This window comes from Gavia stellata, chromosome 6 (genome assembly GCF_030936135.1).
Source record: "Gavia stellata isolate bGavSte3 chromosome 6, bGavSte3.hap2, whole genome shotgun sequence".
Taxonomy (NCBI): Eukaryota; Metazoa; Chordata; class Aves; order Gaviiformes; family Gaviidae; genus Gavia; species Gavia stellata.
In genome coordinates this window covers 20553383-20568620 of record NC_082599.1, presented here as the reverse complement: position 1 = coordinate 20568620, position 15238 = coordinate 20553383, and the positions used below count along the sequence as shown (strand labels likewise).

General features: G+C 44.7%; 1 protein-coding gene across 2 annotated transcripts in view; it reads left to right on the top strand.

Annotated features, from left to right (window-relative positions):
• The first annotated feature begins 1845 nt into the window (after positions 1–1845).
• Positions 1846–15238, top strand: part of SPAG6 (sperm associated antigen 6) — a 35251-nt gene continuing 21858 nt past the window's right edge. For both annotated transcript variants that reach the window (XM_059818895.1, XM_059818896.1), the window contains exons 1-3: positions 1846–1870; positions 2003–2098; positions 13599–13765. In XM_059818895.1, the coding sequence (XP_059674878.1) occupies positions 1846–1870; positions 2003–2098; positions 13599–13765 (288 nt within the window). The remainder of the gene's footprint in view (positions 1871–2002; positions 2099–13598; positions 13766–15238) is intronic.

Here is a 15238-nt window from a genome sequence, read left to right as displayed (position 1 = left end):
GTCCTTACAGCCGGAGACACCAAGACGGGAAAAGTGGAAGGCAGGCACCAGCTTATCCACCAGAATGATACGCTGTTGGGAAAAAAAAAAAAAAAATACTGTTATGGTGTACCTGAATAACTAGTACCTGTGCTTGGCAAAGTCAGAGAGGTGCTGCCGGACCGTGCCCCCGGTGCCCCTTGCTGCGCTGCTCCCCCTGCACGGAGAAAAGCTGTCCCCCAGCCGCCTCCATCTGAGCGGTGCAGGCGGCTCCCGGCGCTGCGCGGATGGATGCGCTCGGGCTTATCATTAACTCCGCGCGGGTGTCTGGAGTGAGCAAAGCCTTCCCCTCCAGCGGGGACGGCACTTCTCCCGCGGCACTTCCCCCGTGGCGCGACCCCCGTGGCTGCCGGCTGAGGCGGTGGCTGTAGCCCACGGGCTCGCCCCTGCGCGCCCGCTCTGCCCGCACCGCCGAAAAGCCGCGGCGCTCCGCGGCTGTGGGTGGGCGGAGGCTCCGCAGTCCTGCGCGGGGCGAGTTTATTCCCCGTGCGGCGCGAAAAACCCCGGCGTGGGCCGGTGCGGCCGTGTAAGGCAATAGCGGAGATCCCCGAGGAGGAACCGCAGTGGTGGTAAGAAAGAAAAAAAAAAAAAAAGGAAAAATTGAAATCAAAGGACCCCCCTCCCCGAAGAATAAGGGGGCGGCGGAGTGCGGTGGGGGCAGCTCCGGGAGCCCTGCGGCTGCCCTTATTTTTCTTTTTTCCTTCCTTTTTATTCCTCATCCCCCAGGGACCGGAGGGCGGGGGGGGGGGGGCGGTGTCCCGCAGGAGCTGCCGGGCGATGCGTGGGACCCAGCCGGGGCGGCGGGGCTCTGCTGCCCGCCGGGCCCTCGGCGAGTCGCGCAGCAGCGGAGCGGGACAAGGCAGCTCTGCGCTCGCGGCGGGCGGAGCGCGGCCCGCGGAGCACCGCGCCTCCCCCTGCGCAGCGCCGGGGCCCGAGGGCCGGGGGAGCGGCTGCCTGCGCGGGGCGGCCGGGGCAGAGGGGACCCCCTCGCCCGCCCCGTGAAGCCCCCGCCCGCCCCCGGCGCCTCCGCCGCGCGGAGCAGCGCGTCCCGCCGAGGTGCACGGGCGGCCCGGCCGCAGCGCCGCTCCCGTAAGGCAGCGGGGGCGGGCGGGCCCCGGCCCGGCCGCCCGCGACCCCACCGCCAGCCCCCGCGCCCGCCTGCGCCTGGCTGCGCGGGACGCGGAGGGGCGGCAGCGGCGGCCCGCGGGGCACCATCCACCGCTGTGGCCCGGGCAAGTCCCTGAGCTGAGCCCGGCACCGTCCGGCGGGCTCTGCCCGTCCCCGTCGTTCCCCCGCGCTCCCGAGGACAGCAGCTCCCTGGATGGAGCTGAGCATATACAGCTGCCTATATACGTTCTTATTTAACTTCGGGCTCATGTACACCCATGGATACCTCTCCACGCCGCTGCGTACGTATTTGCGGTACAGATGCGGTACAGAGGCGTGAAGTCCTCTCCCCGCGGACCTATAGGTCCGTACGTCCCCGCGCATCTCTACAGGCGCCCGTACCCACAGCTGTGCCCCTATCTGCACACTTAACACACTTGTGCAACACGCCGCCACCCGGGCACAGCCGGACCGGGCTGCACCTCGGCCCCGCCGGCGCACAGTCCCTCGCCGGCACACACCGCCGGTCCCCGCGGGGGTGCGGGGCCGGGGGCTGCGCGGGACGGCGCGCGGCCGGCGGGCGCGCTGACGTCACGGGCGGTGTTGGCGCGGCCCCGCCCCCCCGCGGCGCGGCTTCCGGCCGGTTGCCAGGGCGACGGGTACACAGTGCGGCCCTGCGCGGGCGCGCAGCCTGCCGCCATGAGCCAGAGGCAGGTCCTGCAAGGTAGGCCGGGGGCCGGGGCCGGGGCCGGGGCTCGGGGGCCGGGGCCCGGGGCCCGGGGCCCGGGGCCGGCGGGGCAGCCGCTAACCCTGTGCTCCGGCCGCTAACCCGGTGCCCCGGCGCTGCCGCCCGCAGTTTTCGAGCAGTACCAGCGCGCCCGGACGCAGTTCGTGCAGGCGGTGGCCGAGCTCGCCGCCCGGCCGCAGAACATCGAGACCCTCCAAAACGCAGGTACGCGACGCGCCCGTCGCCCTTCCGCCACGCGAGAGCCGGCGGGGCCGGGTCGGGCCGGGCCGTGCGCGGCCGCGGGGGCTTCCGCGCCCCGGCGCCGCTGCGCTTGCCGCCCGGCGGCGGGGCGGGGGGAGCGCGTGGGGGCCGGGGTCCCGCGGGGCTGCCGGGGCGCTCCCCTGTTTTTCTCCCCCTCCCAGGCTGGCCGCTTAGTTTCCGAGGATTTTTTTCCGCGTGGGATTTGGCCTGGTCCCCCGGCCCCGCGGCGCGAGGACGGGCTTGCCGAGTCCCCTGCGGAGCGGTGGGAAAGCTAATTACGGTCCTCAGCTGCGTGCGCGGGTTGCCCTGCTTGTCTGCAGGGTTGTTTCTGTCTTTGTTTAGAGGTAGATGTCTCTGGCTGTGATCTCATAACTTGTTTTTATTTCAGGGAAAATTCCTCAGTATAACCCACTTCTTCATGTACTTCCTCGTGCTTCCGATATAGCTTTATGTAAAGTGTAGAAAACGGAATTGCCGGTGAAGCCCGCACAGACTTGCCAAGGAAAACCTACTCTAGAAGTAACTGGTTTTATACTAGCTTTACAAGTTGTTCCTAAATTCTGCAATGCTTTTTGCCAGCGGACTTGCTCAGCTTAGGAGGGATTCGCTTTTGTTATATTGCTGTCGTGGGATGTCATGAACCAAATTGAGCATTTTTAGAAACAGGAGCTGTGGGAGCGCTTCTACCAGCTGTTGTGCTGCTGGCATCTGGCAGATCCACTCCGCTTGTCCAGAGTTCCTAAGCTTAAAAGAGGAAAAAGAAGAAGTGCTGAGTAATTGATTACCTGAAAGGCAGTTTGAAAAAGCGCTATAAATCCGTAGTTGGTTTACCATATGGTATTCACGAGTTGATTATGTTTTGGTTTGTCTTGATTTTGTTTTTAATACTCGTTTCCCAAATCTAGTAAAGCTGTCAGTCTTTTCTGAGAGACAATGGAAGCAAACAAACAAACAAAAAAGAAAATCAATCGTGTAAATACTTTCAACTTTCAGTTGTTATATTTACAACTGTCCATTAAAATGGTTTTGTTGGAAACCTATCACTTAAAATTCTTGTTAAGGAAACATTTGCTTTGATTTTGGGAGTGACACATTGACACCATGCCTTTCGTATTGCCTTGCTGTGCTGCTTAATTTATTTTTTTCATCTTTCAGTGAGTTAATGCCACTGCTTTAGTTTGTACACATGATCTCTGTTTACCAAAGGGACATCTTGGTCATGGGAATAATTTGTGTCTTATTTGTAAGAAGAGGTCTCTCTATGTCCACTTACACTTTTGGTTTTTAGCTGTTCACAGACAGAGATTCCATTCAGGCAGCGCTTCTATTTTAAGAAAGCAAACAAAGTGCCAAGCTAACTTTAATTATGTTGTATTTCTTATTCTTAAAATAATTACTTGATGCAATCTGGTTGGTAGCTTTACCTAAGGACCGAGTTCTTGCTTGTGCAGAAGAAATCATCAGTTCAGAAGCTTGAAACTTTCTTCTGTGCACAGCTGGCATTGGCTGGAAGGTTGATTTTACAAGGATCAGGCTCTAAGGTAGTAATGTGGAAATGTGCATTTGTGTAGGTTATCCTTCCTGGCTCATCCTGGTACTGAGTTGCTTTGCCATAGGCTTTAGTTTTTCAGATGCTAGAAAAGAGGGAATGTCTGAAAATACACTGTTTCCTATTAGAATTTATTTGAATAGCTGAGGCCCACAAATATTTTACCCTCTTCCCCAACCTGTGCGTTTAAGACTAATTCATGGTTCTGTAATTAAAATGATAGCTGTTAGTTTTGACCTTTTCTGGATGTGTTAGATACAGGTTTTAAAGCCTTCTCCTAAATGAAATGTGATTAAGTGGTTTTTAAAACCTTGCCCCAAATAAAACATTATTTTGTCCTTTTGTAAAGCTCGTATACAAATATTTTGAGATATAGCTGTCTAGCAGATAACTGGTGTACCTTTTATGGTCTTCATATAGTGAGCTCTGGAGCAATGATTTGAGAAAGAAAGGTGTCTGTCTATACATGTGTCTCTCTATAAATCCATATATAAAAGGATTGGGGGCTCATTTCTTATTCTGGTAAAAAAAGTTAGCTATCACTTAGGGAGATCACTGTTTTAAGAAGATGCGGAAAGTCTTTGCCTGCTGTCATTTTCCATTAGCTTTAGGAGTCCGGGGCACCTTGCAGTGTTCTTCGGTTGCATCTCAGAGGTTGTCAGGGTTTAGTCTTTTTCTGGCTGAAGCAGAAGGCAAGATTACAGTGACTTCAATTTGAACAAAATTGAGCCCTTAAAAATGTAGTGTAGCGTGCTCTTGTATTATTTGCCTCGGTTTATATTCCTGGAATATCCAAAATTCAGACTGGCAGCAGTGAAAGATCAGTGCTCAAGCAATAAAGCATTTGGTCCCGTTTTTAGAAGTCCTTTTGATAAATACTTAATATCTTATAAGGAAAAGAAATACTAGTTTGAGACCCTGTTCTTTGTGGCGGTGTCTCTGGACACCATGCTAACATCATGAAAGATGGAAGTGTGTTTAAAAAATAATTCTTTACTACACTATAAGCCCTGCATCTGGGGTATTAAACCAGGTACAAGCAGTGGTATTGTCGCAAATTAGGAGATGGTAGACAGCAGCATGGAGGGGAGCAAGCGGCCAGGATCAGAGGTTGGAGTTTCTTACGCTGGCTTGGCTGTTGAGAAACGTTAAGGTACCATTATTGCGGACACTTCTACGTATAACCTGTGAGGAAAACTGGTGGGAACTGGCAAGCTGGAAAGAAGGTCAGAGAGGGCCAACAGGAAACCCACCTTTGTCCAGGGCATCTCTCTTCTGAGGCTTCTGTATCTCATCAAGCTCTGGAGCTGCCTTTCCCACTAAGTAGAGATCCCAAAGGTGGTTGTAACCAGGGAACTGGAATCTGGCCGTGGACTTTGATGCATTTACATGGCACTGGCTCTTCCGTGGTCAGGAATGTCCTGGGGTGTTAGTGCCCGGGAGCTCAACAGCTTTCTTGTGGTGGGAAACTGCAAGGAATGATCAGAGAAATTCCTTTGTCAGAGCTCATTCCTGTGTGTTTTCCATCTCTGTGGTTGGCTTTGATAAGGTTGTTCCTTGTGATTAAATACTACCATGAATAATAATTGCAGGATTTGTCGTTTGAGTGTTTAACTAATGGATACTTAGCAAAAAAATCTCCTCCAAAACTCCTAAACTTTTTTTGTTTTAGTAAATATATACTTGGAACAACAACAGACAATTAATTTATCAAATCTCGTTTCTGGAGGGCTGCTGACTAAATGGGAGAAGCTACTTTGATAGTAACAGTTTTAAACATACTCTTTAAAAATAAATCTATTCATTTGGTAGCTACGGCTCATGAAGTTTGGTACTGGAATGCATTATTGAACCCCACACCTCCTCATCCTTCCAAAATTTTAAATCCTAGAAACCAAGTATTTACAATTATAATGGCAGATGAACTTGAGCTTACTTTCTTGCACTGAGATTTAGGCAGCTTTCTGCCTTATAGAAAATTTAGGAGAAAATCTGAACTGTTTCCAGTATGTTTCTAAGAGTGGTAGTCACTGAGGGCCTAATTCTTCTTTCTTCATCTGCCTTGTGAAGTGCAGTAGCCTGTAAATAAATAGTCCCTTTGAAACAGCATTTTGTTTTGATTTTTTTTTCTAGAGGCATTTACAATTCAGCCTTAATAAATGTATTGGAATAAGACTTGAATTACTTCTGGGTATCCATTTTTGTATTCTCTCATAGTATGATTTATTTATTTATTTATTTTGCATTAGAGCTTGTGGTGATGGGATTGTTGCTTTTAATTTGTAAGTTATTTAAGGATATCGTTGGGATTAAGAAACAGTTTAGTCTTGCAAGTTAGCCTTTGACTTTAAAGATATTACAAGATCAGCTCTTTAACCCCTTTCTTGGGGCTGATCACATTCTTAAGCATAATGGCTGTGGAAATAGTAGGGAAAGCTGAGTCTGGAACATGGAGAAAGAAATTTGAAGCTGTGTGGTCTAGCAGCATGTGTGTTGCCATGGGACGTGGTGTGCTGGGACCCTGCACACCTGGGTTCCCTTCTCATTGCTGCTGGGTTTTTTTATCATCTTGGGCAGATAACTTCAACTTCTGTTCCTCTGCCTTACTTGCTGGCCAGTCTGCAGGGTTCCAGGATGTTCCAAAATGTCAGTGTAAAGGAAGACCCTTTGCCAGTGAATGTCTTCCAACTGTCCTCCCATTCCATCAGCCCACAACCCTGAGCCCAGGTCTCCTTTCCATTCTGCCTGGTATCAAGGTACTTCTGAGGCCTTACACACCAGCATACAAGCTATACTCCAGGGCAGAGTCCTCTCCTCCTCTTCTACCTCTGGGCATCTTCTCCTGTATCTGTTCCTCACAATCTGTGTTGGCAAGAGGCTATAGCTTGGGGACAGGGCTTGTCTGTGCCAGACTAGGGCTCCATCACAAACCCTTGTGGCATGGCAGATTTTCCCCTACTTCATGGTCTGTTTTTATGCAGGTAAAGGACAATGTCATGAGCTTTAGTTCTCTCTGGGCTCCAGAGATATTCCACTGGTGACAGGTTTTAAAAGCTGTATTTCCAAATCTTTGGAGTGGTTTTTAGGAGTCTTTATTTTTGAGAAAAGGCTGTTCAAATTTATTTCTCTCATCCAATTACATTGAGTCTTTTTACCCCTGCTTTTCTCAACTTCTCTTTCTAGTGTACGTATTTTAAATGTACCTATTTTGAATGTGACAGTTAGACACTTGGCCCTATGTAAGGAGGATCAGACTCTGGGAAGGGATTTCAGGTGTAGTTCCAAGTTTTAAATAATATTGAAGAATGTGCTCTGATAGCGCAGTGCTTTGTAGCAAGCCTGCTGGGAGCATAGGGTGTGTAGGGAGGATGGCTGTCGAGTCAGCTGTGCAGAAAAAGAGCTGCTCCCTTAAAGCATCTGTGTTCTTGCCTTATCTGGACCTTGCAAGTGGATGTGCATGGACAGACTCCAGTGCCACCATATAGCCAGTTTCAACATTTGGGTTTATGCACCCTCTTTTGTGAAGGATGCGCTTTTTTAAAAATTATTTTTATTTTGAGTGAAAAGCTTTGTTGAGCTTTAGTGGGAGGAGAAGTGGGAGAGAAGTATGCAATGTGGCATGAAAGGCAAGAGGTTATCTTTGGAGTTGTAGTAGATCAAGTGAGGAGAGTGGCTTTCCCTGAGGCTTGACGATATGGTGGTGCCTGATGAAGGGAAGAAGGAGGCTGTGTATTAAGGAAAGTACCAGAGAGATGGCAGAGAAGGAGAAAGTAAATGCAGCTGAAGCTGGAGGACTGACTTTTTCTGTGCTTAATAAACTGAAAGTTGAACTGCTCCAGGATTCTTCCCCTTCTCAGCCTCCTGGCCTGTTTGGAGGAGATTTGCAAGTAAAATTTCAAAGCCAGAATTTGTTAGGAACTTCAGTCTCATCTTAACAAGTGGCCATTAAAAAGAAGCAGCTCCTTGTGACCACCTTGGTTTTGGTGCGTCTGTGAAAGGTTGTGTGGTGGCCACTAACTAGCCCCGTGAGGGGCATTTTCAGAAACTCAGTCTTCTTGGAACAGGATTAGTTCTGCTCCATTAATGCAGAGGCAGGGTCTGGGAAATGATCAGCCAGATCAGCTTTAAAGGAGGAGAAACTTACTGCTCCTTGATCCTTCAGAAATCTCCAGCTCCGCTGTCAAACTGAATCTGTGTTATGTCCCACACCATCTGGTAATTGCTGTACAAATTACTTGATTACCCAGAGTTTCTGTTACCAAACTGTATTTATGTTCCCTTTGATTTTTGAAGGATTGTAGTTGTGTTGTGCATGGAACCGTCGCAGTGAGGAGTCCTTTCTCGAGGTGAGTCACACTTGAGGAGTATGTACTTGAGACGTGCATACCACATAGTCTCTGGAAGAGGCCCTGTCAAGATGAGTGAGTGTGAAAGTTCTCTCTCTCACTATTCTTCTGGGAAATTTTTTGTAAGTCTCCTAGTTAAAACTCTCTACTATGCTGCTTCTAGGAAAGGGTAGTTGAAGATAGGGAGTTGGGGTGAGGCAGAAATAAATTTCCATTTTATTTCCTTGTTAAATCAGCTGAATTTGACATCAGGGGCCCTGAAAAATCCAAGTGGTATGATGAATGTTTGAGTGCTAATGTTAGCTCAGTGAATGTTCTTAGTGTGTCCGGTAACACACAAATGAGAAGACAATGTTATATTTGATCCAAAGCATAAATTAGAAGGACAGTATCTTCAAGATAAGAGTGTGTCCAGAGACAACACTAGCGTAGAATGACATTTTTGCACATTTACATTTTAAAATTGAAATAAATTTTGTTTTTAAGGAAGGAGAATAGGGTAGGAGTGGTCATCTTCAGGTGCAGAAATGGAGAGAATTTCAAATGTAGAGTGAAGTGTGACTTGTGACTATTCAAGTTTGACAAGGGTTTGGCAGGGGTGGGAGGAGAGTAGAGGGATTCTGTATGACTTCTAGGTGGTTTTCTGCAAGAAATCAAAATGACCGAATGAAGATTGTTATCTCCAGAATAGTGACTGTTTGTTTGGCTACGGAAACTTGGAATGAAAAAACTTGGAGCCTGCTGCTGCCCTGAGTGGGTTTTTTTTCTAGATAGGCAGCAGCCAGCACTTGCTTGCTAAAAGAAAGTGCATGAGGCCTGTGCACAACAGTTCCACTTGAGAAGTGTGTGTTAAGGGTGATTCAGCTTCTAAAGTGTGTCATTCTTTGAAACAAACCTGAGTGGGAAGCTGAGGATAGAAAGGGGAATCGTTCCTTGCCCAATGTCAGTCAAGGTTCCGTGATGCAAGATAGAGTATTTGGCAGTAATTCTTTGTTACCCTGTTTCTGAGTTGCTAGTGGGAACTCTTCCAAAACAAATCTAGTCTAATGGTCTAAATGCCTTATTTTGTAGTTTACTTTCTGTGTTTGCTGCCTTTGAATTAGAGTTAATGAATTTCCTACTTCTGTCACAACAGACTTATTTAGGAGAACTCTTTGGTCTTCTTCTAAAGTTTTTGTCAGCAAGACACTGCTACTCCCTGGTCTGTATGGCCCTGTTCACTTGAGTGAATGGTAGAGGTAAAAGGAAGTTGTTGGCAGGTTCTTACTTATTTTCCTGCTCTAAGATAATGTTAAATAAATTTGAATTTAATTCAAAATGCTGATAGGAATCCTGGCTTGGACCTCTTTGGAGAAGAGGGGCAGACTTTGCTGTAGACAGGACAGTCAAAGGAAAGGAAGAGATCAAATAGAGGAGCTCACCAAATACAGCCATTTCTGGGAGAAAGAGCTGGGTTGGGCCCAGGACAGGAAAGCCTCCTCCTGTGTCAGGCACATTTGTCCTTTCCAGCACTATCTTCAGAAGTCATAGAAGAAAAGGTGGACATCTTGTTTTTCCTATGTGTTTTAGTGGGGAACATATAATCTCTATGTAGCTGTTTTCACACTGTCAGAATTAATTGTTTATTTTTTTCTAAGTGCTGTAAAGAAAGAAATACTCGGTTTGCTGAAGATGTGAAAACCATGACAATGGTAAAAATTCCTCAAGCAGTTGGTCTTGCAGAGTAGTCAGAGATGATGGATAGCATCTTGATGCAGAGGAAAAAAAACTGGTTTTAGAGAAGGTGGGAAGTAGAGGTAGAAGCTTTTAATTATGTTTGATGCACAGGAATGATCTAGGCCTATACACTTCTCTCAATTCTCAGTTAATTTGATGTCAATATAAGGTTTGTACAGCAACAGGAATTGATTTTTCTTTTTCATGGTCCTCCAAAGCTGTTGTCATGATAATTATTTGTTCACTGTCTTCTTTCACGTTCAGGCATCACTTTGGGAAAATACAGTCTCCTTGAGGATCAGCACAGTTTCTATTATTTCTAAACCTTTTCCATCCATTCACTGTTTTTTTTTTTTTGCAACTCTGTTTTAGCATCTTGTATCCTTTCTTCAAACAGTAACTCCCATTTCACTTTTCATCTCTTTCCTTCAGTTTCATCAGCTAAAATAACTTGCAGTAGAACATTTTGTGCTGACACTTAAATATCATCACCAAGCTTTACATGGTTTATACTACAATGAAATGAATGGTGTGGTCATGGGGAGGCATGCTGCTTGGAAGCATTTTTAGGCTCGAGACCTTTTAGCCTATTCTAAAACTTGAAATCTGTATCAGCTAATCCTGAAAATACAAATGATACAAATCTCATATTTGGGACAGCTCAAAGCATACGTATATGTAAACTTTCTTAAATGTGTTTTTATATTTTGTGGTGTCTAGGAATGTCATGCAGGCCAGAAACATGTCATGTGGTCTGGATCTAGCTCACAGGTTCCTCCTGGGTAAAGTCATTCTAGTCTGTTTAAATTTCACTGGATTTTGAGACCATCACCAGAATTGAATTGTCTGCCACATCATGCTTGAATGTCTCACCTATCAGGCTCTTGGCTTTTCTAGGGTCAGGACACTGCACACTGAGGTGCTTCTTTTTTTCCCCCAACCACTTAAAACAGTATCTTTTATATCAATAAAACTTTCAAAAATTTTTTTCTTTTTCTTGTTTCTCTTTATTAAATAATCTTGTTTTCATATTACCTCAACCTAAGGGCTCAATGTAATATCTGTACGCTAAATACAAGTGTGCTACTTCTAACTGTTCCTGCTTTAGTGAAATACCTTCAGTGTAAAGAGTCAGAACAGCATGAGGTCCCCTTAGGAATTTCAGCAGCTGTTTGACCATGCAACTGATGTTAGAGGTAAGGACAAGAAAATGCTTTCCCATAGAGGGTGCAGGTGACTTGCTAGAAGATAGCTCACTATAAATGATATATGGGGTTGGCCCCAGCTCACATGTTCATTTGTTTTTACTTTTAATTTGTCATATAAAGTACTTAGTGCCTTTTGATATGAAACATAACTTGCTAATGAGACCATACCTGCTATTTGGGAGAGTTTGTGAGAAGATGTCAATATGATGACCACATTCTGAAGTAGTGATTTCTGCAAAGAGCTAAATGAATTTACATTGATCTTACAAAAGCTAGATCCTCCAGTATTGTCTGTTAGTACACAGGAGGCCTCTTTCAGCTCCCAGTGGCTTTGACAGAAGTGTGAGCAGGCCCCAGCTATACTACAGACCTATATCCGTAGGTTCTACCGTAGGTTCTACATGTACGTGTTTAATGTACGTTACAAAGCCATTTTTTGGTGCTTCTGTAGTTGTATTAGACATCACAATTTCATTTCACTTTTATCCTTTTACTGCATGCCCCCCCGAGACCTGTGTTATTTTGAATTGTGAACATCCTGGGAGGCTGTACCTCTTATAGCAGTGCAGCTTCTGTCTGGAGTATTGACCTTCCCAGAACAAATTCATTAGTGGTCAGCATGACCTCCATGGTTAGCTTTACACCGCGCCCCCTCCCCCCCACCCAGCACCCCATTCAGAGCCATATATAGATTATTAGGCTGCTTGCTTCTTGCTGGGAGCAATTTGTTTTTAATTTAAAATAAATGTTCTCTGTGAGAATTACACTGCTGATCAACTTACCTTTTTTCCTTTCAGAGTGCCCTTCTATACAGAAGTATGGTACAGGTTTAACTTGTTATAGCCTCCATTCCTTTGGACTATCTTTGCTCTAAGGCCCTCAGCCTTTCCTTGTTATGGTGTGCCTTTTCAACACCTGCATGTCACCTGCCATTAGGCAGGGATCCCACTGTTGTGGGACTGTCACACCACAAGACCTTTGTTCAGTGCTTGTAACCACACAAGCCCTTGAAGTCCTGCTTTCTTCCGCAGTCACCCAGCTAAATGTTTATCTTTGTTAGCAAAAAAATGTAGTGGAAGGAACTGAGACAGCTGATATGGAGATTTCTGACTGTAGCTCTGAGTGTTTGGTGTTCTGTTGTAGCACTTCTGCATCTTCAGAGAGCATTGTTTTCTGGCTGAGGTATAAAGCTCAGAAGTATTAATTAATGCAGCTGGCTGGTACAGGAATAGCACTTTTGCAGAATTGCAATACAAGTAGTTTTCCCTTCCCAGACCTTACACATGGTTACATAAAAAAATATGATTTGTATCTCATTTATATCCCTATTGAAGAGGCTTTGTTTAACTGTAGGAAGAGCTTCCACATGCAGAGTGGTCATCTTTGATCATCCTTCTTGCCTTTCACTGAACCGTTTCCAGTTCTGCTCTAGGGGAGGGTATTAAATGTAGGATATACAATAGCATAGTGGTGGTCTCTGCTTTGGCCTCTACTCCTTTCTAAATAATCCTGAGCGCTCTGTGTACTTCTGTGGGTAAAGTTTCTTCTCTGCTACTGAGCAATGAGCTGATAGCTCCATGGAACTGTCTGTTCTCACATCGAGAACTTTCTCCTAGGTGGTAGTGATCTGTTTGGGGTCCATCACTGCATATGTGAGGTTGGGATTGGCTCCCTCATATGTGTTCCATTTAACTTGCTATTTTGTTATCCAGTCATTCAGTCTCTATTTCCTTACAGTTTCTGTCACTGGTACTACCTTGAATAACTTTGAGTCACCAGCAAAGTCTCACCTCACTGTTCATGCTCTTCCAGATCATAGATGAATACTGAATGGCACATGTCCCAGCATGAAGGTCTGCAGAACTGCACTGTGACCTCCTCCCTCCTATTGCAAGAATGAAAATTCTACTCCTCCCACTTCCTATTTTTAGCCAGATGTTATCCATGTAATGACTTTCTTAGGCCGTAACTGCTAATCGTTTATGTCACAGCTGCTTACCTCACCTATAATTTCAAGTATGTATTGTAACACCATCTTAGGGAATGGACTTTCATATTCTTTCATGTTTAACTGATAAACTGTGGACTCATCAGTGAAAACGCATCATAAATAATAACATGGTAAGAAAATCTTCAACTTTTCTGTCTGGAGTGTAATGTATTATGGATATTGGTCCCCAAATCAATCATTGCTTATAATAGATGAAATGTAATTTGGTGTAATTCAATATAGAGGTTCTGCTGGCATGCTGAATGAGTGACGTGCCAGTGTCAGCTCACCAGGACCTCCAGATGGAGTTTCCTGTGCATACTTTAACACATACTTTTTATACGTTTTTCAATATACCTTATTTTCTTGTGTATACTTTAACACATGTATTTTATAGATGTTTGAATACAGCTTATTTCTACATGTGACTTTTTTATATTTCAGAAGTGTTTTGTACCTATGAAAAATGGGCAGAAACATTGCTATGCATCAGCAGTGCTATCCATGTGCTGTCTTCGTTTCAGTGGAACACCTGGATTTCCTACAAGCTCTTATTACCTGGAAGTGTAATTTAATAGGTTTTTATGAATAAAGGCAAATATTTAGAAAAACTTCTACTTACCAAATGGGCTTTTCTCTTCCTGGTGTAACTCAGGTGTAATGTCTTTGCTGAGACCTCTTTTGCTGGATGTCATCCCAACTATTCAACAGACTGCTGCTTTGGCTCTCGGGAGACTTGCCAATTATAATGATGACCTGGCAGAGGCAGTTGTGAAGGGAGACATTCTTCCACAGCTCGTGTGTTCATTGTCTGAGCAGAATGTAAGGCATCATTGTTTTCTTAAGTAATCATTTTTTTTAACTGTTGCACAGGGAAAGGGAAATCTTTCTGTATCAGCGATCTGCTGTTATTCTAATATAGCAATAAATGTACTGAAGTCAGAGAGAGCATGTATGTTTGAACTCCTGAGAGATCAATGTGTACTGTGTGCCTAAGTTTGACTTTAAATAAGCTTGACTTTAAAATATCATCTTACTTTTAGTGCACTATAAAAAAAAACTATTAATGGCACTGCTATGTTTTTGAAATGTTGAATGGTGCTTTATAAAAGGTCCCTCTTTAAAAATGAGACAATTTGAAGGCTGTAGTGATAATTGGCTAGGATTTGTTGATAATACCAAACACTTGTAAAATATATATAAAAAACTGAACTTCTGTAATTAAATATTTAATATCTCCAAACATAGCCTTTTGGAAATCTGTAGCATGAGAAATATCAAACCACTGACACAGGAAAATACACTGAAAGGTTTTAATCTTCATATTTGTCAAAAACAAAGTGTAGTCACAATTGCAATGCAAACAAATCTGGTGGTCTCTTTCTCCCTTCTTGCCATTTTTCTTCAGGTCTTGTGTATATTCCAGCTTTGATTTTCTAGTGGTCCTAACCTAGGTTAACAGAAATACTTTCAAATAAGGTTCCTAATAACTGGAAAAAGAAAGACAGCTGAGAGTTAAGTACATTGATATCACAGCCATACTTCGGTTGCAGTTTTGATTTATTAGATTTAGGAGAAGTAGGATTTAAATGGGAATATAATTTGGAAAACTATGTATTTTCATTTTCAATCTTTCAAGGAAAACATAAATGTAAGTACTCATTGCATATTTTTTTGTGCATATAGGTCATTGCCTATACAATTAATCTTAAAAAAAAAAAAAAACTAAAGAAAAATCTTGATGTCAAGATACTGGTATAGTATGGAAAGAAAGTTAAGGTTTTAGTTAGACAAGTTTATAACCATTTTGGTTATTTTATTTCTATTTTTAAGAGAAGAAGGGGAATAAAACTGTCTTCTCTTTTGGTTTGGAAACTACCTCCCTGCTACAACTCAAAGCCCTCACTAAATTAGCTTGAGTACCCTGATTTATCTCTTTCATGTTACTACCCGTGCTGTTGTCCTTACATCGAGATGGCTGCAATTCAGAATCACTTGGGGCAGTAGCAAGATTAGTGTGAGGTCATGGAAAGCCTACTATGCCTTGGTGACTGAGGGCAAGTGAAGGAAACTCATTATCCAGTTCATGCAGAGTTTAGCAACGAATGCAGTTTGTTACTTCACATAGGCAAAAAAACCCAACCCAGATATGTTTCTATTTCACTCACTTTTCGTGTATCAACGTCTGTATTTAAGGAGGAGATTCTCTGAGCACACAATAAATTCTGATTCTACTGATTTATGGAGAACAGTTACAGGGTCACAGCTTAGATCAATGTTTTGTCAATTAAACTG